This window comes from Oncorhynchus mykiss, chromosome 15 (assembly GCF_013265735.2).
Source record: "Oncorhynchus mykiss isolate Arlee chromosome 15, USDA_OmykA_1.1, whole genome shotgun sequence".
NCBI classification, from domain to species: domain Eukaryota; kingdom Metazoa; phylum Chordata; class Actinopteri; order Salmoniformes; family Salmonidae; genus Oncorhynchus; species Oncorhynchus mykiss.
This window is the reverse complement of record NC_048579.1, coordinates 47,370,403-47,395,768: the sequence shown is the minus strand read 5'-3', so window position 1 is coordinate 47,395,768 and position 25,366 is coordinate 47,370,403. Positions and strand designations below refer to the sequence as shown.

The 25,366-nt window shown below is 42.9% G+C and overlaps 1 protein-coding gene across 5 annotated transcripts in view; it reads left to right on the top strand.

Annotated features, from left to right (window-relative positions):
* tbc1d22a (TBC1 domain family, member 22a) overlaps nucleotides 1-25,366 on the top strand; it is a 187,473-nt gene that overhangs the window by 9,236 nt on the left and 152,871 nt on the right. For all 5 annotated transcript variants that reach the window (XM_036944449.1, XM_021563377.2, XM_021563374.2 and 2 more), the window contains exon 6: nucleotides 21,090-21,160. In XM_036944449.1, coding sequence (XP_036800344.1) covers nucleotides 21,090-21,160 — 71 coding nt within the window. The remainder of the gene's footprint in view (nucleotides 1-21,089; nucleotides 21,161-25,366) is intronic.

Below are 25,366 nucleotides of genomic sequence, written 5' to 3'. Positions count from 1 at the left end.
GTCCTTAGTGATTTTGGCACAGAGGAATTTGAAGATGTCTACTTGCTCTACTGCTGCCCTGTTGATGTGGATGGGGGTGTGTTCACCACCCCTGTTTCCTGAAGTCCACAATCAGCTTCTTGGTCCTGCTGATGTTGAGGAAGAGGTTGTTGCTATGTGACCATACTGCCAGGTCACTGACCACCTCCCTGTAGGCTGACTCATCGTCGCCGGTGATCAGGCCTACCACCGTCGTGTTATCAGCAAACTTGATAATGGTGTTGGAGTTGTGGGGCCCCTGTATTAATGGTTAGCATGGCGGAGGTGATGTTGCCTACCCTCACCACCTGGGGTCGGCCCGTCAGGATGTCCAGGATCCAGTTGCAGAGGGAGGTATTCAGACCCAAAGTCCTAAGCTTGGTGACGAGCTTGGCGTGGACAATAGTGTTGAACACTGAGCTGTAGTCAATTAACAGCATTCTCACATAGGTATTCCTCTTATCTAGGTTGCTGAGGGCAGTGTGAAGTGCAATTGAGATTGCATCATCTATGGATCTGTTAGGGCGGTATGCAAACTGGAGTGGGTCTAGTGTGGCTGGGATGAGGCAGTTAATATGTGCCATAACTTGCCTTTCAAAGCACTTAACAATTAGAGAAGTTAGTGCCACAGGGTGGTAGTCATTGTGACTTGAAGCCTAAGAGTTCTTAGGCGCAGGAATGATTGTGGTCATCTTAAAACGTGGGGATTACAGACTGGGACAAGGAGAGGTTGAATATGACTGTGTATTTGCCTGCCAAACTGTTCTGCGCGTGCCCTGGAATACCGTCGTGGCCCGGAGAGCGAGATCACCCAATCCTCTGGGTTGGTGACGTCCCTCACAACTGGCTCGATGTTCTCAAAACGTGCATAAAATACATTGAGTTTGTCTGGTAGAGAGGCATCGTTGGGCAGATCACGGTTGGGTACGCTTTGTAATGCGTAATGGACTGTAGTCCCTGCCACATACGGTGGGTGGCGGAGTCTGTGTAATGATTCCACCTTATTCCTATATTATCCTTTTGCTCGTTTGATTACTTTGCTGAGGTCATAGCTGGCCTTCTTGTAATTATTCCTGTCTTTGGCCATAGCATCAGGGTTGTCTAAGATGGCACTGTGTGCGGTAGCCCTGTTCTTTAGTTAAGCGCCAACTTGTTAATCCAGGGCTTTTGACGTTGCTGATGCATTTCCTAATGAAGTCTGTGACAGAGGTGGTTAGCTTGTCATTGTTGGCGCTGGAGTCTCAAAACATATTCCAATCAGCACTAGCAGAGCAGTCGTGTAGCATAACCTCTGATTCTCAACCGAGCGAATTGCAGGTACTACTTGTTTGAGTTTCTGCTTGTAAACAGGAAGCAAAATATTAAAGTTGCCGGCAACCAGAAAGGCAGTGTATGTTCTCCTGCTTGTTTATATCCTTGTACAGTTTAAGCGCCAGCTTGTTAATTTTTGTCTTGAGGGGGAATGTATACAGCAGTCATGTTGACAGCTGAAAAGGGTCAGCATTTGACCATCAGGTATTCAAAGACGGGTGAACAGTGGGTCGACACTTCCACCAGGCTGGAATTAGCACACCAGTTGTACTTGAAGAGGCAACCCCCCCCCCCCCCCCCCCCCCCGACTTCACTCTCCTGTCTGCATGAAAATATCCTGTCTGCATGAGTCCTTAGCTGTAGTATATTGGCCATATACCACACCACCTTGGGCCTTATTGCTTAGGTATACCAAGGGTATGACAAAACATGCGTTTTACTTCTCTAATATTGTTGGTAACCAGTTTATAATAGCAGTAAGGCACCTCAGGGGTTTGTGGTATATGGCCAATATACCACGGCTGCCGGCTGTATCCAGGCACTCCGTGTTGTGCATTAGAACACACCCTTAGCTGTAAAAATAAAAAGTTTTGTTTATCTGGTGGTGTTCTCTTCAGTTTTCAGTTGGCTCTCACTGACTCACTAACCAGGCAGTGTAGCGTGAGAGTGCGTGAAGCAACCACTAGAGCGAGCAGCTCTCTCTGTGGGCCAAAAGAAGCACAACACCCCTTGACTCTAAATACTGTTAACGACTACAAAATTTGGAAGATTAGGCTACCAGATATCTCACATTCTCCCACATTTCAAGTTGGCAACACGGGGAACCCAAACATGAGCAATAAAACTGTACTATTGATACAGAAACTGTTTCCCTTTTTCACAGCAACGGTTTCCTTTTTTCTTTGCCCTTAGAGACAAACTAGGACCAACAATAGTATCCTGCCTCTGACCATACTGGTATATGAATTCATCAGTATAATACCAACCAACCTCTTGACCTTGAGGCGTTTTATTTATTTAAAGCATTGTACTGCCGTTGTACTACGGTAACGCATAATTCACAAAGATGGTACCATATGTATAATGCCGTTTTAAAACCATGCTATTTCAATGAAGGCAATACCATGGTATTATTTCGGATCATGGCAGTACCATACTTCAACGCTAAAACCATCGGAATTGGGGTAAGTAACCGCCGATCTGATGTTCAAGAGTAAGAAATGATAACGGATTTATTTAGTGAAAATAGAGTAAAAATAAATGGCAAAATAATCACAAAGTGTCAAAGTTCTGTCGACGCTTGCAAAACGGCGGCAATCCAGTATGGCGCTATCTTGAGGTCATAAGAGGATTTAAAGCCATCCATATATCAGTACATGTCTTCATCTGTGTATTATTATGGACTCCTGAGGGGAGGGAGGTGGAGGCTAGGGGGAGAGCAGCAGGGTACAGTCAGTGATTCTAAGTCTGTCAACAGTGATTACACCAGGCCAGCAGTCGGGATCTGCTTTTTAAATGGAGTTGTCGCTGCTTTATTACATATCCAAGCTGACTAGCCAGACACATGATGCCAACGATGAAATATGAACTTAATTCAGAGGCCATAATTAAGAGACACAGAGGTAGAGGGCAAAACAGACAGCGAGAGAGAGGGAGATTGGCAGAGGGTAAGGGAGACGAATCGATTGATGGAGAGAAAGAGAGAGCCTGTTGACAGAGATGGATGGGTGTGTTGTCCTGTGGTTGAGGTGGCCGACCTGGTTTTTGTCCTGGTCTCCCCTCTGTGACGTCAAATCAAATTTTATTGGTCATATACACATGGTTAGCAGATGTTAATGCGATTTTAGCTAAATGCTTGTGAAGAAAAGTGATTGAGTGTATTGCAAAGCAAATTCTATCAGCATATTGATTGCACTACACAATTGCACTATATTTGTTCTAAAATCCCCAGTTACATTAAATGCAGCCTCAGGATATAGGGTTTCCAGTTTACCTAGAGTCTAGGGAAGGTCCTTGAGGGCCGTCTTGGTGTCTGTTTGATGGGGAATGTACACCGCTGTCACAATAACTGATGAGAATTATCTTGGGAGATAATATAGCTGGCATTTGATTGTGAGGAATTCTATGTTAGGTGAACAAAAGGACTTGAGTTCCTGTATGTTGTTATGATTACACCATGAGTCGTTAATCATGAAGCGTACACCCCCGCTCTTCCCAGAGAGGTGTTGCATGGAAAAGCCTGGTGGCTGAACCGATTCCGACAACATATCCCGAGAGAGCCATGTTTCTGTGAAACAGAGGATTTTACCATCTCTTATGTCTCTCTGGAAAGCAACCCTTGCTTGAATTTCATCTACCTTGTTGTCAAGAGACTGGACATTGGCGAGTAGTATACTCGGGAGCGGTGGGCGATGTACACGTTTACGAACCTGACCAGAAGGCCGCTCCGTCTGTCCCTTCTGCAGCGCCATTGTTTTGGGCCGGCTTCTGGAATTAGGTCCATTGTCTTGGGTGCTGGTCCAAACAGTGGATCATCTTTGGGCAAGTCGTATTCCTTAGTCGTAATGTTGGTAAGTTGACTCCGCTCATATATCCAATAGTTCTTCCCGGCTATATGTAATAAGACTTACGATTTTCTTGGGTAAAAATGTAAGAAATCAAAAATCAAAATACTGCATAGTTTCCTAAGGACTCGAAGCGAGGCGACCATCTCTGTTGGCGACATCTTACTTTTTTCATCACAGCATCTGTAGAATTACATAGCCATTTATCAGTCCTCTCACCACCAACAGCGCTCGCTTAAACCTCCATCTCTCTCGCTCTGTCGCTCTTTCTCGCTCAAAACTAATCTACTCATCCCTCTCTCAATCACACAGCTATCAATCCCGGGAGACGCTGCCCTCTAGTGTAGAACGACCCCTGACTCTTGTCCTTGATGTTGGGGGATGTGTGTGTATCAGGGAAGGTGTGCGCTTCATTCTTTCTTCAGCCTGATGGATTTCAGCCTGGTTTGTGGCTCTAGCCCTCCATGTTGGGATTTGTATCCAGAGGTGTGTGTGTGTGTGTGTGAACAACTGACTGCCTGCTCCACTCTCTGCTCTCACTTGTTTAACGATTAGAAGATGGGCTTGGCATGGGATAGAGCGAGGCTAAAACCGTTAGGCCTAAAAAATTAATCACTCTTTTCCTTTCCATTCCCAGTTTCTATAATTGTTCTTAATTGTCTTTTCTAAATCTTTGTGACAATCAGGTACTTTGGTTATTCCAGATGCAATATTTACAGTTTTTGTTTCTAATTCAAGCATTCATCAGCCATCTCTGTGTGTGTGTGTGTTTTATTTTGAGCAGTTTATGTCAGGATTTCTGGGTTTCTCCAGACAGAGCAGTGAACCTGACAGAGGTAGGCAGGCTGATCGAGCGGAACAGAGCAGGCTTTACGGCACTAAGGCCACAAAGACCATGGCAAGAGCAGGCCAAACCCATTTATCATCACTGAGAGTGAGAATATGACTGGATCTCATTCACAGCCTCTTATCTGTCTCCCTTTTGCTGTCTCGATCTTTCTCTCTCATTCTCACTCTTTCTCACTCTGTCACCTGTCTCTTCCCCACCCTGCTCTCTCTGAAAAGTCATTTAAATGATTTTAATAATTTCTCATAATGTAATATATTAAGGCACAGTTTAAATATTTTATCAATCGCATAAAAATCAACATATCAGCCAGGATCGGAATGACACTTTAGCGCTTCTGTGAGTGCGCTCATTACCTGCATGTAAAACGATTGGGCTGTTTCTCATGTGGAGAGAGAGACAGTCGGACATTGCAGCAGCAGGCAGTCCTAGACTATAAAATATAATAGTGAACAGAACAAACTAACTTGGTAGCGAATTAAAAAAACATCTTGTCGCCCGGCTAGTTAACTGTTTAACTATTATTAACGTGTATTAATGTTTTCATCATGTCCCAAAAACAACATTCTATGATTCATTTTTAGGGCTGACCCTATTTAGTTGACCAGTTGATTGTTTGGTCGATAGGCTGTTGGTTGACCAAGGTTTTTTTTATTTTAATTGAGCAGTGGCAAAGGGTGGCTACTGAAGAATCTCAAATATTAATATTGTATAAGACTTTTTGGGTTACTACATTCTACAATGTAGATAAAAGTAAAAATAAAGAAAACCCCTGCAATGAGTAGGTGTGTCCAAACCTTTGACTGGTACTGAATATATACAATATTTGGCATGAGACACCTGTCTCATTCATGCCTGTCTGAGTGGACTAATCCATTGTGGAGGCCGCAGCGGTGGCATATCACCTGTTGTACATTTACTCTTAATTAACATCATTTTGAATCTACGTTACTTGTTTGGTTATGTAATTTCTGTTAATGCATTCAAATATTATTATTACAGCCTTACTGTTGTCATTGTAGGAGTGGACATGTAGTTTGCAGAGCCTAGTCTACACGTGATAAAGTTTGGGTTTATTTCATTACGAGTTGTCAATTTATTCATTGTCTTTTGTTTGGAGCACTTGTCAATCTTGAGTAAGTACACGCACCTGATTACGCTTACCTCCGTTAGTTTGGTGCGTTATGCGCTGGAATCCACCGGAAAGAGCGGTCACGACAACGCAGACAAAAATTCCAATTATATCCATAATGTCCACAGAAAAATGTCAACCGTTTTTTATAATCAATCCCCAGGGTGTTTTTCAAATATCTATTCGATAAGATATCAACCGGGACAGTTGGCTTTTCACTAGGACCGGGAGTAACAATGGCCACCTTTCTCTTTTGCGCACAACTCACTCTGAGAGCCCCCACCTCTCCACTTTCGCAATGTGGTTGTTCACGCTCATTCTTCAAAATAAAAGCCCAAAACTATGTCTAAAGGCTGTTGACACCTTAGGGAAGCCATAGAAAAAGGAATCTGGTTGATATCCCTTTAAATGGGGATATCAATAGGGATGCATAACAACATAGAGGTTTCAAAAACAGGGGCACTTCCTGATTGGATTTTCCTCAAGTTTTAGCCTGCAATATCAGTTCTGTTATACTCACAGACAATATTTGGACAGTTTTTGAAACTAGAGTGTTTTCTATCCTAATCTGTCATTTATATGCATATTCTAGCATCTGGTCCTGAGAAATAGGCCATTTACTTTGGGAACGTTATTTTTCCAAACGTAAAAATAGTGCCCCCTAGCTTCAAGAGGTTAATTGAATGCAGAAGAATATAACACAGTAGATCTGGTGGAAGAAAAGAGAAAGAGGGAGCATATGTTTTTTTTATTGTTGTAGCATCTTTCACATGTACTAGAATAGGATGCTGGAGATAATTTTGATGGATAATACAAGAGGGCAACTGTAGGTGTGAAAAGTTTCAGACTGACAACTTCAGGAATGGGTGAGCTACATGACATTTCGCATGAAGTCACCCAGGTGTCCCACACAAGTTGCCCAAATGTACCCAAGTGGCTGAATTGGTGAAATGACCTATAACTAAAAACAACATATCAAAAAGCAATTCTAACACAATTTTTTAAATAAAAATGTTTAAAAAAAATATTAGAAAAAAAAACATAAAAAAAAAACAGGGGTAGACCCTTTGGAAGTCCTCTACACAATATTTTGCTGCCTGTGCTATGTCCCATAGCAGTCTCTTTCTGATGTAAAGCAGAGGCAAACTGAACAAGTGGTGCAGGTGATGGGGGACTTTATGCGACACAGAACACAACGGCGCCTCCATGCTTTGCCCTTTTGGCCCTGAGGCACAGTCATGCCTGCAGTAATGAACTGTGGCATATGAACACCACTGGAGGCAGGAGTAAAGCTGGCGGAGGTAGAGGGGGCAGAATGTGACGCAGTGGACTTTCTGATATAGCCAGCAAGCTCACGGATGAGCAGCTCCCTGAAGGCTAGCTGTGAGATGGGGGGCTGTCCACAGCTCTTCGCCATTTCCTTCTGCAGGATGAAGGAATTCACCACAGCAATGTCAATGAAATGGTAAAACAATTTCGTGTACCATTTCTTTGTCGTATGTAGAACATTGTAGTACCCTATCAGTGCGTCTGATAGGTCTACACCTCCCATGCTCTTGTTGAAGTCCTTGATGGCTGCAGGAATGGGGACATTTTTGGTGGTCCATGCCCCAGTAGCGTCCTTCACACGCCTGACGACGTGATCGCCACTGAAGGACTTATGGATAGTGGAGCACATCACCACCTCTCTGGTGTCCATCCACTTCACAAACAGCAGGCCATCTTCACAGATCCATCGCATGGTACCCCGCTCAGCCCGCTTAGGCATGTCATTTACCTTGGTCTTCGGAAAGCCCACTCTGTTGGTCCGAATGGTGCCACAGGCCCACACCTCCAGCTTCCTCAGGTCTGCCAACAGGGTAGGGCTTGTGTAAAAGTTGTCCACAAAGAGTTTGTCCACCCTTCCCCAGCAGTTGAAAATCCAATAACTCCATAACAGAGTCATAGCTAAGTCCTTTACCAGTCGCACAAGTGTTCTTCCCCTCTTAGACAAAATAATTGCATGTGTATGCACACACAGAATCAGCCAAAACAAACAGCTTGGAACCCCACTTGGAACCCCCCACAGTTGGTTTGTTACGCATGTATTGTTTTAGGCCAATTCTGGCCTTTGAGGCTACCATCCTCTCATCTATGGACAAGTTCTGGGCGGGCTGAAAATGGATCTTGCAGGCCTCAACCATGCTGGGGTAGAGAGGTTTGACTTTGCAGAGCCTGTCAAACCTTGCGGTGCCTCTCCTGTCATTCTCATCAACTTCTGGGTCACTGATGTGAAGCGCCCGTGAGATATTTAAAAACCTTGTAGAGGACATGACAGTGGGGTGGGGGAGCAGTGAAAAGTAGCAGAAACGGTCTGACATGGAAATGGGCTTCCATGCCTCTTTCTTTCCTGCTTGCTTCCTAGCCCCATACTTGTTTAGTATTACACACCAGGGAATCAACAACTGCCGGGGTGAAAAACAATTGAAAAAGTTGCATGGGGCTGTATTTTGATGTCATGTCGAGCTGAGGTCCTGGTGGCCTTTTTGGTCAGAATATTGGAGGATGTGGCTCCACATCCTCCTCCAGGAGTGCCATTTCCCCTCTACCTCTCTGCCAGCAGATTCCACATTTCCCCTCCTCCGCTTCGTTGTCACTGTCTTCACACCTCTAGATGGCCGGGCGGGGGTAGGTGTGGAGCCGGAGACAGCAGGAGTCCAGATGGATGAACCCGCTTCAGTGGGGGATGGGCACCTTGGCACCAGGGGCTTCCAGTCGGAGTCGCTATCACTGTGAAAGAAATCATAAAAAAAATATTTATATTGTATGAGCCATTTATCATCACATAAAATAAACATATGTATTGTATAGAGCAGAGGGAACAGTCACTAAGGTAAAGTGCTGTTCCATTCAACTCCGGCCAGTGTTGTGGGCCTGCCCTCCCCCCAACAGCACCCAATGGCTATTTCATATGGAAATGGAGAGGAGTAGCACGTGCAGTGGCCATGTGTGTGTTTGCTGTTCTACTCCATTCCATTTGAATAAAAAATGGAAAATATATATATCTGACATGGAATATATACATACACACACAGGTTATGGGTCGTACACACAAACACACACACACACACACTATAGGCAATGTGTACTTTACACATTTCATCACACATTTCATTGCAAAAAAACAAAAAATAAATATTTTTGCAAAAAATAAATAATATGTTTATATTTCATAAAACGGCATTAGCACTTACCAAACCAGAAGTACGTCCTGTCCTTGCAGAAACAGCTCCTCGATGTTTGAATCATAACTGTTTTCACTCAAAGATTCCTCAAACAAAAAATCTGTCTCACTTTCCCGATCAATCTCTTCTATAATCTGGTGCAAATCTGTATACTTAGACTTGGACTTCGCTTTTCCTGATTTATTTGCCATGATGTCTTCAATGAAATCGTTGAAAAAACACTTTCCAAAATACTACTTTCCACAACACTGCTGTGCGTAACAAGCGTGACTGCAACTACTCTGACGGTCAATGGCGAGAATGAAGTTCGTTACGCGTGTGTTTACTAACAAGGGATGGTGGTGCAACCCATAACCATTACATGCTGGCAATGGAGGTGTAGAAGCACAGTGGCTCAGAAAAACTCCATAGAAAGGCAAAAACCTAGGAAGAAACCTAGAGAGGAGCCAGGCTATGTGGGGTGGCCAGTCCTCTTCTGGCTGTGTTGGGTGGAGATTATAACAGAACATGGCCAAGATGTTCAAATGTTCATAAATGACCAGCAGGGTCAAATGATCATTATCACAGTAGTTGTCGAGAGTGCAGCAAGTCAGCACCTCAGGAGTAAATGTCAGTTGGCTTTTCATAGCCAATCATTCAGAGTATCTCTACACTCCTGCTGTCTCTAGAGAGTTGAAAACAGCAGGTCTGGGACAGAAAGCATGTCCGGTGAACAGGTCAGGGTTCCATAGCCGCAGGCAGAACAGTTGAAACTGGAGCAGCAGCACGGCCAGGTGGACTGGGGACAGCAAGGAGTCATCATGCCAGGTAGTCCTGAGGCATGGTCCTAGGGCTCAGGTCTTCTGAGAGAGAGAGAGAGAGAGAATTAGAGAGAGCATACTTAAATTCACACAGGACATCGGATAAGACACTCCTCTTTCTATTCTGGTTAGAGCCAGTTTGCGCTGTTCTGTGAAGGGAGTAGTATATAGCGTACGAGATCTTCTGTTTCTTGGCAATTTCTTGCATATGAGAGCCTTCATTTCTCAGAACAAGAATAGACTGACGAGTTTCAGAAGAAAGTTCTTTGTTTCTGGCCATTTTGAGCCTGTTATCGAACCCACATGCTGATGCTCCAGATACTCAACTAGTCTAAAGAAGGCCAGTTTTATTGCTTCTTTAATCAGAACAACAGTTTTCAGCTGTGCTAACATAATTGCAAAAATGTTTTTCTAATAATCAACTAGCCTTTTAAAATGATAAAGTTGGATTAGCTAACACAACGTGCCATTGGAAACAGGAGTGATGGTTGCTGATAATGTGCCTCTGTTCGCCTATGTAGATATTCCATAAAATATCAGCTCTTTCCAGCTACAATAGTCAATTACAACGTTAACAATGTCTACACTGTATTTCTGATCAATTTGATATTTTAATGAACAAAAATGTGATTTTCGTTCAAAAACGAGGACATTTCTAAGTGACCCCAAACTTTGAACAGTATTGTAATTAAATTGAGGGTTAATATAAATGATCATAAAACATATTTGGTTGCAGAATAAAATTTGGTCAAATCTGGTCTGCACTTTATTTTTTATTTTCCATTATTTATTATGATAAAATAGCCTGCCTAAAAGAAATCATGAGTCTGGTTAAGCTACGTAGAATTGCATTAAATTAGCTTCAAAACAAAGGTTTCCTCAAACAATAAGAATAATAATAAAAAAAGCTTGTTTAGCTTTCTTATCAGAGCTAGCTGGCTAACTCATTGATACTGCTTTGGCCTGGCCTCAGGCAGGGGTCTAGTTAAGCAATGACTGATAACTGATAAAGATACTGTACATGGGCTGCATTTTGAAATGGCACCTGGTCAAAAGTTGTGGAATATTGGCCTATGACAAATAGACTGCCATTCCAGACACATGTGACTCATGATCTTAATCTAATGTCCTTTCTTGCGATAAAATTTAACCACTTTGAAAGAGGCAAGTTTGGCTAGTTCTGTCCCTCCCTGCCTTCTGACTGAAACATTTGATCTGCACCATTTGGAACAGTGTATATTTTATCCCTGTCCTTCTGCTTTTTAATGAGTGTTTTCAGAAACCATAGTATAGATGCCAGCGTGTAGTTGTGTGAGCTGAATTTTGCGAGTCACAGCATCAGCTTTTACAGTTTATTTTGAGAGACTAAGAGCGGCGAACACCAGCCAATTACCTCTCTCTCTGATGGCGGAAACATAGCCGTTTCCATGGCGATGCTCTTTCCTCTGATTAGGCCTTGCTTAGACTTTCTCTCTCCTACTCTACCTCACTTCATCCCTGGCAATCTTCCCTGGACACTAAACCCCTCCCTCCCCACATACACTCCCATTTTACTCTCTGCCCTTTCTCCTTTCTTTTGCTGACTTGCGTTCCCTCTTTCTTCCTCTTGTTAGTCTCTGACTCTACCTCTTCTCTTTCTGCTGTGTCTCTCTCCATCTCTTTTCATCTGCCTCTCTCTGCCTGCTACAGTTGGGGGAGCTGCTGATCTATGGAACTCCTTCTCTTGCTGCAGCCTCTAAACGCTACTGCTGCTACTTATCGTTTTTCTCTGCATATCTACCTTTCTCTCTCTCTGCCTCTTCTTACACCTGTCTGTCTCTCTGTCTCTGTCGGTCTCTCTGTCTCTGTCTGTCTCGGTCTGTCTGTCCCTGTCTCTGTCTCCACAGTTACAGTTGACAATCTTGTTACACAGCCATTTCCCAATATTATAGGCTTACCACCACAGCCACGACATTCTGTAGTTCAATTTAATTCTTATGTCAACTATTAACTCAATTAGTAATTTTTTTTGAATCTGTACGGGGAATGGAATTTCTGATGCATCTCTCCGTTGTGTATGAAAATATGATCCTCCAAAATATGGTTTTCTAGTAAATAGGCTCAGGGTTTAGTCAAGAGAGTAGATATCCCAGGTCAAGCACCGGATGGCTAGTTAAGTTGTCTTTTAAGACGACATCATCCAATGATGAATACCCCCCTGGAGAGTGGAACGTAGATTAGGAGCGCAAGACACTCCCCTCTCAAAAAACAGAAACAGCATCTCCGTCTTGGAGAGTTGAACCACTATAGCAGCTGAAGTGTCTGTCTGGTGTGGTACACTATTTCACACCTCAGTGGTCATTTGAGACCAGAGGCTAAATGACAACTACTGTGATGATTATGTCTCATGGTGATGCCCTAGGCCTAAAGCTGCTCTACTGTGGCAGGTCTCGCCAGGCAGGCCATCAAGTGCCAGTTGTCTCCCTCTTCTGATTGCTAATTCCTTTGTGCGTAATTACTTGGCACACAGTCAACTGTTTTGTCACCAATACCAGTTGTTTTTGCCTGTCCATGCCAGTTATACAGTGGGGCAAAAAAGTATTTAGTCAGCCACCAATTGTGCAAGTTCTCCCACTTAAAAAGAGAAGAGACCTGTAATTTTCATCATAGGTACACTTCAACTATGACAGACAAAATGAGGGAATACAATCCAGAAAATCACGTTGTAGGATTTTTTATGAATTTATTTGCAAATTATGGTGGAAAATAAGTATTTGGTCAATAACAAAAGTTTATCTCAATACTTTGTTATATACCCTTTGTTGGCAAGGACAGAGGTCAAATGTTTTTTTTGTAAGTCTTCACAAGGTTTTCACACTGTTGCTGGTATTTTGGCCCATTCCTCCATGCAGATCTCCTCGAGAGCAGTGATGTTTTGGGGCTGTTGCTGGGCAACATGGACTTTCAACTCCCATTAATGAAGAATCACTACTGTTGACCAATCACAAATGAAGGGATGTAGACTTCGGCTTGCCTCAAAATGTTTTTGTGAGCCCAAACAGCCGAAAAAACCCTTACCGAAGTCCAAAACTAACAAGAATGTCACAAAACGTTGTCATAATATACAGTGCATTCAAAAACTTTTTCCACATTTTGTTACATTATAGCCTCATTCGAAAATGTATGAAATATGTGTTTTTCCTCGATTTACACACAATACCCCATAATGACAAAGCAAAAACAGTTTTTAAAATGTTAGCAAATGTATTAAAAAATACTTATTTACGTAAATTTATTTTTTTAATTATTTTTTATTTTACCTTTATTTAACCAGGCAAGTCAGTTAAGAACAAATTCTTATTTTCAATGACGGCCTGGGAACAGTGGGTTAACTGCCTGTTCAGGGGCAGAACGACAGATTTGTACCTTGTCAGCTCGGGGGTTTGAACTCGCAACCTTCCGGTTAGTCCAACGCTCTAACCACTAGGCTACCCTGCCGCCCCGATATTCAGACCCTTAGCTATGAAACTCAATGTTGAGCTCCGGTGCAACCTGTTTCCATTGATCATCCTTGAGATGTTTCTAGAACTTGATTGGAGTCAACCTGTTGTAAATTCAATTGATTGGACATTATTTGTAAAGGCACACACCTGTCTATATTAGGTCCCAGAGTTGACCGTACATGTCAGAGCAAAATCCAAGCCATGATGTCAAAGGAATTGTCCATAGAGCCCCGAGACAGGATCATGTCGAGGCACAGATCTGGGGAAGGGTCACCAAAACATTTCTGCAGCATTGAAGGTCCCTTAGAACACAATGGCCTCCATCATGCTTAAATGGAAGATGTTTCGAACAACCAAAACCCTTCCTAGAGCTGTTCACCTCCCCCTATTGCTCAGTTTGGCCGGAAGGGCCTTGGTCAAGGAGGTGATCAAGAACCCGATGGTCACTCTGAATGAGCTCTAGAGTTCCTCTGTGGAGATGGGATAACCTTCCATCTCTGCAGCACTCTACCAATCAGCAGCACTCTACCAATCAGGCCTTTATGGTAGAGTGGCCAGACGGAAGCCACTCCTCAGTAAAAGGCACATGACAGCCCGCTTGGAGTTTACCAAAAGGCACCTAAAGTCTCTCAGACCATGGAAAATAATATTCTCTGGTCTGATGAAACCAAGATCGAACTCTTTGTCCTGAATGCCAAGCATAAGTTATGTAGGAAACATGGCAACATCCCTACTGTGAAGTATGGTGGTGGCAGCATCATGCTGTGGGGATGTTTTTCAAGCGGCAGCAACTGTGGGGGACTGTCAGGAGGCAAAGATGAACGGAGCAAAGTACAGAGATCCTTGATGAAAACCTGCTCCAGAGCGCTCAGGACCTCCGACTGGTTCGAAGTTTCACCTTCCGACAGGACAACGACCCTAAGCACACAGCCAAGACAACGCTGGGCTTCGGGACAAGTCTCAATGTCCTTGAGTGGCCCAGCCAGAGCACGGAGTTGAACCTGATCGAACATCTCAAGAGAGACCTGAAAATAGCTGTGCCGTGACACTCCCCATCCAACCTGACAGAGCTGGATCTGCATAGAAGAATGGGAGAAACTCCCCAAATACAGGTGTGCCATGCTTGTGGCGTCATACCCAAGACGACTCTAGGCTGTAATCTTTGCCAAAGGTTCTTCAACAAAGTACTCAGTAAAGGGTCTGAATTCTTATGTAATGTAAATGTGTGTTTCAGTGTTGTATATTTTTTTTAAACAAATGAGCAGAAATGTCTCAATCATTTTTTCCCCTTTGTCATTATTGGGTATTGTGTGTAGATTGAGGATAACAATTTAATCTATTTTAGAATAAGGGTGTAACGTAAATCTAGAAAAGGTCAAAGGGTCTGAATACTTTGTATGCGCAAACTCCTCCGAATTGTTTCGGCTGGGAAGCATGCGGATGCCTTGACAGTGGTAGTATGACTCACTAGATTACAGTGGCAGAACTTTGTATTCCCAAGAGTATGAACTCCCCATGAACCAAATCACAAATAATATATAGATCTGGGGGCCTCTTCATAATCCCTGCACTCAAAACTGCCACTTCGTCTACAGTATATTTTAGACCTTAAAACATTTCATTTTTACTCAGCCTCATTAAAAAGCTGGCATCATACACACACTTTAGAGACTTTAGGGAGAAGTTTAAATAAGTTGGTTTTGAAAAGTGTCATCTGAAATTAGAATATTGTACGTTAACTTCACGGGTGAAGTAGGATAATTTATAAGAAGCAGAGGAATTTATAATGCAATCAGTTTAAGAAGCCGACCACCTCTCTCTGCAGTGACTTTGAGAGGCCGGGCTAGGGGGAGTTGACTGGGTCCTTACTGTACCGTTCACTTCCCAGTCACCAGCACTATATCTCACCATGTCTGCGTCCCAAATGGAAGCCCAATTCCTATATGGGCCTAGTGCACCATATATGCTTGGGTCAAAAGTAGTGCGCTTTATAGGGAAGAATAGGGTGCCATTTGGGACGTAGACTACATTTCATCGTCCAGAAGCCAGGTGGTAATACGGAGGAGTATCTTTTTACTGGACTCCCATTAGTTCACGAGCCTGTCGTCACCAGCTGCTTGTCTCTTCGTCCTTTACCTGAGTTAACAGCACGGTACTCTGTCTCTCACACAGACAGACTCAGTGCTTAAGGTTTAGAGCATCAGCTAAAACTTTTACAGCGCCGAATAAATGCGTCAGGCCGGATGGCATTCTTGTTAGCCATGATAGGGATGATGTGGTGGTAGGCCCTAGTTTGTCTGCTGGGGATGTTGTCTTGGGCTCCCTGCGTTGGAAGAAATGGGGATCTGTCTGCCACGAATATTGTAGCCTCTCCGCGTTAGTTTTACAGGACTACACGAGACAGAGTGCAGCAGGATGTTGCTCGGGATGTGGAGTTAGGCTTAGCTCTAATTTCTTTATTGGGTTGTTGTCGGCCATGACAGGAATAGGCCTACGGGATCTGCTGTCACTGTCTGAAATAGCCTATCACTTTATGGTTTTTCTCGGCCTATGTCAGACACCGACAAGGAAGTGTTTGTTTTGTAGTGTGTGTCTATGAATGTGAGCTGTGTGTGAGGACCTCTTGGCTGTCTGTTCGCACCATTGCCCCCTCCATCTGAGTCGTGTCTGACTAGTGCATGGCTCCGGCCTGCCAACTGTCTGCCTCCCTCTGCCATCACTTCCTCACTCAGTCAGCACACAGACTGACAGCTCTCATCTTTCCTGATAAATGGCCTGTCTTTCTCTGCCTTTAAAAAAAACAAAACCATTTTTTTTAAATTCCTCTTTCACGCACACACACAGGATGTGGACTCAAATCCAAGCACTTGACTCTCCATCTGGAGATTTGAACGACACAATCTGTGTTGGGATTGTACCGTACATTATAAACATTGCAATATTGAAGGTATTTAGCATCCATTACTTCAACTTCTCCCATAGGGATACAGCTGTTAAAATGCTTAAACACACGGTGTTACGAAGTACCGGCGCGGCCACAAGCGAAAATGTACTGTAGCCACAAGGCCTATCCCGTGTGAGCTCATGAATAAATCATTAACCCAGTAGTCTAAAGGACAAGGTGTCTGGGATAGGAAGTGACCTCCGCGGGGCAGAGGTTCTATGATGCAACACAGTGCTTCCCCTAGGATTTAGTGAACATGACGGTTTGTTTTAAAGCTGCTTTCCTTCTGCAATTCTACACCCCTCATATTGTTGCAGTTTTAAAGTTCATTTTCAGCCAGGTCTACACACTTTCAGTGTCTTTGCTATAGAAATAGGCCTACGGGATATTCTATTTGTCATTAGTAGTCTGTGTTGGCGTTTTTATTTAATTGGCATTCGGCTTTAATTATTTGACTCGGCCTGTGTCACCCTGTCTACGATATGCCTTTTCTCGGTTTCTCTTAGATTACCCTCATAGCTCACAGACACAATGCATACTGACTGACTGCGTGCTTCACACTGTGCTTTTCCTCATAATCTCACTCAGGGCTCTGAGACTTCTGATTTGATTTAGCCCTGGGTCCACGTCCCTGGGGGACCTTGTTCAACTAGTGTTTCAGGCTTTGCTGTTTTATTCTAATGAACAAGTGATATATATATATATATTCTTGAAAAAGCGGTGTTTTCCGTGAAACGAGACGGCCACTAATGAAACGGCATTTGCAATTTAAGACCAGGCTCGAGGAAACTGAGCAAGGTCGTGTTTTTTTTTCTCCGTGTAGCAGGAGCTCCGGATGGCATTTCCTCATCCGTGCACTGACTGAGTCAGCTCGGGATGGGATGTTGAAGGGGCACGCAGACCACATCTTAAATCATATTCTATTACCTTTTTATAGTGCACTCATGTTAACCATTAGTGCTCTACTTTCAACCAGAGGTACCCATGTACTGTTGACCTAATCCCTATGCGTGAATAGAATGTCATTAGAGATTTCCCCAGTTTTTAGATTTTTCGAGTAGTGTTTTAGAATGCGTCGAGCACAGAGGGCGTGTTCCGTCACGTCCCGTGGTGTTCCGTCTGTGATGTATGGCTGCAGCGGGCAGATGCTCTCACACCGCTGGCCAGATTGGTGCCAGGTAAATGTCTGACCTCCAGCCCTCCCAAACACAGAAGCCTTGCACGTATGGCCATGAGAACGGTCGTCTTTCCAGGTCATCAGCGCCCGAGGAGAGAGAGTGTGTAAGTCTGTGTCCGACTCTCTCTCCCCACTGTGAGATTAATGTCAGTTGGGAAACAGGTAGTTTTAATTAACGGCTAGTAAGATAAATGAATCAATTAATGCTGCTGACGGCGCAGATGAGGGTTCGAAGGTGCAGAGTGCAGACTGAGGAGAGACACCGTTGAGTAGCTCTGTATTTAATTCATTGAGTGGATTCCTTTCCCTATTACGTTTCTTCCCTCCCTGTAAAGCCTTGGGGTTCGTTAAAGCTGCCACCTCAGTGTAACTGTGAATGTGGTGTGGTTCTCCCTCCACTGTTGTCTATCTACCTCTTTTTTTTTTCTCTGCTCCCTTCCTTCTCTCTCTCTCCTCGCTCTGCCCCCCCCTTGCACTCCCCCGTCCCGCAGTCTTCTCTCATCCCTCTTTCTTCTGCATCATTTCATCATGCCTCTCCTCTCCTTCCCAACAGCTGCCCTGTGGCTCTAGAAGGTTAGGTTTGGGTTACCAAGCCCATGCCATTCAAATCATCTCCATCAAATTGTATTGGTCGCGTACACATACTTAGCAGATGTTATTGTGGGTGTAGCGAAATGCTTGTGTTCCTAGCTCCAACAGTCCAGTAGTATCTAACAATACACACATCTAAAAGTACAAGACTGGAATTAAGAAATATATGTAATATTAGGACGAGCAATGGAGTACAAATACAGTACCAGTCAAAAGTTTGGACACATCTACTCATTCAAGGGTTTTCCTTTTAGTTTAACTATTTTCTACATTGTAGAATAATAGTGAAGACATAAACTATGAAATACCACACATGGAATCATGTAGTAAACACACACACACACACACACACCTGTAGAATACGTAGGATAGGATAGTGTGTATATATACAGCAATTGTTGAAAAGGATGGCGTTGATGTAGAATTCAGTATATACATATGAAATAACTAAAACCTTATTTAAACAAGTGCATAGGGCAGCAGTCTATGTGCGTGGTAGAATAACCGGGTGGCAGTCGGCTAGTGACGGTACAGTTCAGGGCCGGGTACTGGGTGGAGGCCGAACAGTGATGGCTAATTTAACAGACTGATGGCCTTGAGATAGAAGCTGTTTTTCAGTCTCTCGTCCCCAGCTTTGATTCACCTGTACTGACCTCGCCTTCTGGATGATAATGGAGTGAACAGGCAGTGGCTCGGTGGTTGATGTCCTTGATGATCTTTTTGTTCTTCTTGTGACACCGGGGGCTGTAGATGTCCTGGAGGGCAGGCAGTTTGCACCCGGTGATGCAGACCGCACCGACCCTCTGAGCCCTGTGGTTGCGGGCGGTGCATTTGCCATACCAGGCGTTGTTACGGCCTGACGGTATGGTTTCAATGGTGCATATATGCATTAGTGTTTCAAGAAGGCGTATGCTTTACGTCCTGATAACTATATACATTTCCTGTCTCTACCTGCTAGGGAGCCTCGGGGCTTCTGTTTAAAAGCTTTATGCTGTGCGATTCCATACTGATGTGTTGCGTCCCAATAATCTCCTTCCTCCTGAAGTGTGCACTTGTTCGCATCCCTTTATGGATTTGAAAGGATATGACCGGTATACTGAAACCAACTATAGCCCGTGCCCACACCAATTCTGTCCTTTTAAACATGTGGGGAGTAGTGAACGATTGCACAGTTCAGGAAGAAGGATAGATTATTGGGACGCGACCATAGTGTGCTGTGGGCTGTGATTCATTATAGAATCTATGTACCTCACCAGAGGCCCTGGAGATACGGAGAGGTAATATGGAACAATTTCTATATCCTATAGGCTTTATATAGTGAATGCTTGATTTCTGGCTTTTTGCTCTTTTCTGGAAAAAGGTTTTTGAATCTCATTGGGAATGAAAATGATAAATAAAAGGGTAAATGGATGAAAAACAAACATGCTCAGAATGTAGCCTTGCCTAAGTGGCTATGGTATACAAAGCAGTAGTGATGGGCTATACAACGTATTAGTAGTTGTGTAAGGGGACACTCGATGTAGCCAATGGACTAAGTTTAGAACGGGCCAACATTTCCCATTGCAATATCGGTCACTAACACAATCCTGTCTTGCGTTTGCTTTAGAACTTTCCGGCAGTAATTTGGAACAAATCAACATGTCCGCTGTGTTATACCAGTTTTGCGCCAGCGCTCTGAGCAAGAGTGGAGATGGGAGCTTAGGCCTGAGTCAGAGATGCTTTTGTTTTTACATGGAGGTAGGTAGAGTGGGAGGGATGGAAGGAGAGGTAACGATAGAAAGATGGAGAGCAAGGAAGAGTCAGAGGGAGAACGGGAGGGGCGTTGACCTGTTTTGCCTGCCGTTGTCATCTCATTTACACACATCAGTCCCCCCGCTCTCCTAACACGAGCGAGACAATGCACAATATGCAATTACACTGAAGAGATTCTTGTTGAATTTGTGTGGAATTTTGATTGGAATAGGCAGACGGAATGTTAATGATGCAGTCCTAAACTTTGGTTGGGCTGAAGCGAAGTTGGATGCATGGCCGTTGGTGAACTATGGTTGAATGACACAGGTGAAGGCCTTGTCTGTGTCCCAAATGGCACCCTATTATTTCATTTATAGTGCACTACTCTTTACCATGGCCAATAGCACTGCCCACTCCCGCAGAGTTTGAAGTATGCAGTGGACATTATGTGAAAGAATCCAGAATTAAACCACGGCTGCGTCCCAAATGGGACCCTATTTCCTATATACAGTAGTACACTGTTTTTGACCAGAGCACTAATGTGCCCTGGTCAAAAGTGCACTACATAGGGAATAGGTTGCCAATTGGGACACAGCCAATATGAAGAATCCAGCATAAACAATATTTTCTGGTGGTTTTATAGACCCAGGGGGAGCCCCTCTTTTCCAATTTAAAAGTCCAATTTGCATCTCTGAGATTGATTCACATTAACGCTCGTGGGCCCCAGAAGGCGGCCTCCTGACCCCCAGAAGGCGGCCTCCTGACCATGTGGTGGGAAACCTCTTTAAACCCGTCAAATGCTAATGTTATGGATGTCAGAGACAGAGGAGAAGCTTTGGATTTGAAATTCATTTGCATGTGTAGGATATTGGGAATTTGGGGGAAAATATACACCAAATCAGAAAGCTTCATGGTGTTGTCTTTCAAGGAAATATGTTTTCCTGTAGAGCCAACACATGTTTTGGGTTCATTTCCTGGCATCACGGTGTATGTATGTGTTGGATAACAGGCAATTCGGAGTCTTTGGGGGAAATAGGCTACACAGTAACTACGCATGGCGCTGTCTTTCCAGGAAATATGAGAAATGCCTTAGGCTGATGCTCTAGGTGTATCTGTATCCTAAGGTTTTGTAGTATAATATGTAATTGATGAAATGTGTGTTCAATTATTGTCTTTTTTCTTTTGTTTTCTGCAGGCAAAGAATCTCAGTGGTCTTGTATGTTCTTTGAAAATGTCATAATGTAATTCTCTGTCTGTTCCCCTTTCAGAGGAATTACGAAAGTTGAGCTGGTCTGGAATTCCGCGCCATGTTCGTCCAATCACGTGGAAGCTCCTTTCGGTAAGTAAGGGTGTTTTCACATATAGTCCTCTTTTAAAATAACAATCTCAGTCATATTTTAATGGTGTTTTCACACTTGGTCCCTTTAAGCAAATTTTTCTGTACTCTGTACATTTTTCGTTCAGTGTGAACACTCAAAAGAGCCCCTGAAGCGAACCGAACTGAGACCATCTCGAGAGGGGGGCCATAGCCTATCTTGGGTGTCCAGTCAAATGTACGTGTTAATAGTATCTTCTGATAAAATATGAGACATCGTAATTGTTAACTAAACACAATCTATTAGCTTCCAAAATGTAATTAGGTACAGTTGAAGTCAGAAGTTTTATATACACCTTAGCCAAATACATTTTGCACAATTCCTGACATTTTAATCCTAGTAAAAATCCCCTGTTTTAGGTCAGTTAGGATCACCACTTTATTTTTAGAATGTGAAATGTCAGAATAATACTAGAGCGATTTTATTTTCAGCTTTTATTTCTTTCATCACATTCCCAGTGGGTCAGAAGTTTACATACACTCAATTAGTATTTGGTAGCATTGCCTTTAAATTGTTTAACTTGGGTCAAACATTTTGGGTAGCCTTCCACAAGCTTCCCTCAATAAGTTTGTGTGAATTTTGTCCCATTCCTCCTGAAAGAGCTGGTGAGTCAGGTTTGTAGGCCTCCTTGCTCGCACGTGCTTTTTCAGTTCTGCCCACACATTTTCTATAGGGCTGAGGTCAGGGCTTTGTGATGGCCATTCCAATACCTTGACTTTGTTGTCCTTAAGCCATTTTGCCACAAACTTTGGAAGTATGCTTGGGGTCTTTGTCCATTTGGAAGACCCATTTGCGACCAAGCTTAAACTTCGACTGATGTTGCTTCAATATATCCACATAATTTTCCGTCATCATGATGCCATCTATTTTGTGAAGCGTACCAGTCCCTCCTGCAGCAAAGCACCCCCACAACATGATGCTGCCACGCCCGAGCTTCACGGTTGGGATGGTGTTCTTCAGCTTGCAAGCCTCCCCATTTTTCCTCCAAACATAACAATGGTCATAATGGCCAAACCGTTTCATCAAACCAGAGGACATTTCTTCAAAAAGTACGATCTTTGTCCCCATGTGCAGTTGTAAACCGTAGTCTGGCTTTTTTATGGCGGTTTTGGAGCAGTGGCTTCTTCCTTGCTGAGCGGCCTTACAGGTTATGTCGATATAGGACTCGTTTTACTGTGGTTATAGATAATTTTGTACCTGTTTCCTCCAGCATCTTCACAAGGTCCTTTGCTGTTATTCTGGGTTTGATTTGTGTTTTTCGCACCAAAGTATGTTCATCTTTAGGAGACAGAACGCATCTCCTTCCTTGGCAGTATGACAGTTGTGTGGTCCCATGGTGTTTATACTTGCGTACTATTGTTTGTACAGATGAACGTGGTACCTTCAGTCGTTTGGAAGTTGCTCCCAAAGATGAACCAAACTTGTGGAGGTCTACAAATTCTTTTCTGAGGTCTTGGCTGATTTCGTTTGATTTTCCCATGTCATGCAAAGAGGCGCTGAGTTTGATGGTAGGCCTTGAAATGATTTCACAGGTACACCTCCAATTGACTCAAATGATGTCAATTAGCCTATCAGAAGCTTCTAAAGCCATGCCATTGTTTTCTGGAATTTTCCAAGCTGTTTAACCTGTGTAGGACCAGAACTCCTTTCCGCTAGCAGAATCCCTCGCCAACAGCCAATGAATTTGCAGGGCGCCAAATACAAATCAACAGAAATCTCATAAATAAAATTTCTGCCTAAGTATTAGGCACCATTTTAAAGATAAAATTCTCGTTAATCCAGCCACAGTGGCTGATTTCAAAAAGGCTTTACTGCGAAAGCTCCACAAACGATTGTTAGGTAACCACCAACTACATAAAAACCCTGCCGTTTTTCCAGCCACAGAGAGGAGTCACAAAAAGCACAAATGGAAATAAAATGAATCACTAACCTTTGATCTTCATCAGATGACACTCATAGGACTTCATGTTACACAAAACATGTATGTTTTGTTCGGTAACGTTCATATTTATATCCAAAAATCTTATTTTACGTTGGCGTGTTATGTTCAGTAGTTCCAAAACATGCAGTGATATTGCAGAGAGCCACGTGAATTCATAGAAATACTGATTATAAATGTTGATAAATTCAAGTGTTATGCATGGAACTTTAGATAAAATTCTCCTTAAAGGCCCAGTCAACTTAATGTATGTAAACTTCTGACACACTGTAATTGTGATAGTGAAATAATCTCTGTAAACAATTGTAGGAAAGATTTACTTGTGTCATGCACAAAGTAGATGTCCTAACTGACTTGCCAAAACTATAGTTTGTTAACAAGACATTTGTGGAGTGGTTGAAAACAAGTTTTAATGACTCCAACCTAAATGTAAACTTCCGACTTCAACTGTATGTTTACATTGACAAAGCAAGTGAAGTCGATAATATACAAAAGTAAAATAAACAATAAAATTGAACAGTAAAAAGTACTCACAGAAGTTCCAAAATAATAGACATTACAAAATAAACTTTTGCTATTGACCAAATACTTATTTCCCACCATAATTTGCAAATAAATTCATTAAAAATCCTACAATGTGATTTTCTGGATTTTATTCCCTCATTTTGTCTGTCATAGTTGAAGTGTACCTATGATGATAATTACAGGCCTCTCATATTTTTAAGTGGGAGAACTTGCACAATTGGTGGCTGACTGACTACTTTTTTGCCCCACTGTACATTGTTTAATCTGCAACACGTTTCATAATTTTCTGCAAGCCTAACAGTTTCTCACCACCACGGGTGGACACAGTATTACAACTGTTAGAAAACACGGACATTTGCTCAGTACATTGTTTTCACTGAGGAAATGTACGAGTCTGCAGTTAATGATAATGCAGAGGATTTTCCTAAGGTTGCTGTTGTCGCGTATTCCATGGTAGTTATTGGGGTCATAATTGTCTCCACTTTTGTGGATTGGGGTGATCAGTCCTTGGTTCCAAATATTGGGGATGACGCCAGATCTAAGGATGACGTTAAAGAGTTTTAGTATTGCCAATTGGAGTTTTCTGTCTGTATGTTTGATCATTTCATTGAGGATACCATCAACACCACAGCCTTTTTGGGTAGGAGGGTTTTTATTTTGTCCTGTAGTTCAAGGTTATTGGAGAATCCAGTGGCTTCTGGTAGTCTTAAATTGATTTGTATTTGATTATGTATATGTTTTTGTTCTTTGTTATAGAGCCCAAAAAAATTGGAGAAATGGTTTACCCAAACATGATTTTGATCCAAACATTGATTCACCATCAGGTTTTCCGGGTCTGTGTGTTTATGGTTGGACAGGTTTCTCAATTAATTTATTCGATTTTTGTATTCTTCATCAAACCATTTGTCATTGTCGTTAATTTTCTTGAGTTTTCTATTTGAGATTTTTTAGATTTGATAGGGAAGCTTAGAGGTCAGACCGAGATTTTCTACTGCCAATTTACACCTTCACTATTACAGTTGAACGTTTTGTTCTGGAAGTTGTCTAAAAGGGATTGAATTTGTTGCAGAATTGTTTTTTGGTAGGTTTTGAAACTATATTCCTTCCATCTATAGCATTTCTTAATATTACTTTGATGCCTCATGATTATTTTTCTGTTCAAGTTGACTGATTTTGCTGTGATCTGATCGAGGTGTCAGTGGGCTGACAGTGAACGCTCTGAGAGACTCTGGATTGAGGTCAGTGAAAGAGTAGTCTACAGTACTACTGCCAAGAGATGAGCTCTAGGTGTACCTACCATAGGAGTCCCCTCAAAGCCTACCACTTGACTATGTACATACCCAGCGTGCGACAGAGCTGCAGTCTGGTGATCACTGCAGTGTGTGGAGCATTACTTTGAGTGGTGTGACTTTCACATTAATTGCTGTGTACACAGACAAAAGCTTATTATATTGCCTAGGGGTATGGCAAAGATTTTGTTAACACAAATGAGTGTCAGAGGTCCCCAGTTCTGTCTGAGGGGCTGAGATGCAGTGATGTAAAGTTCTTAAGTAAAAAATACTTGACTACATTTACTTTAACACTTTTCCTAACGACAATGTACTTTTTACTCCATACATTTTCCCTGATTCCCGAAAAGTACTCATCACGTTTCGAATGCTTAGCAGGACAGGAAAAAGGGGGGTAATAGATACTTTAGGGAAGT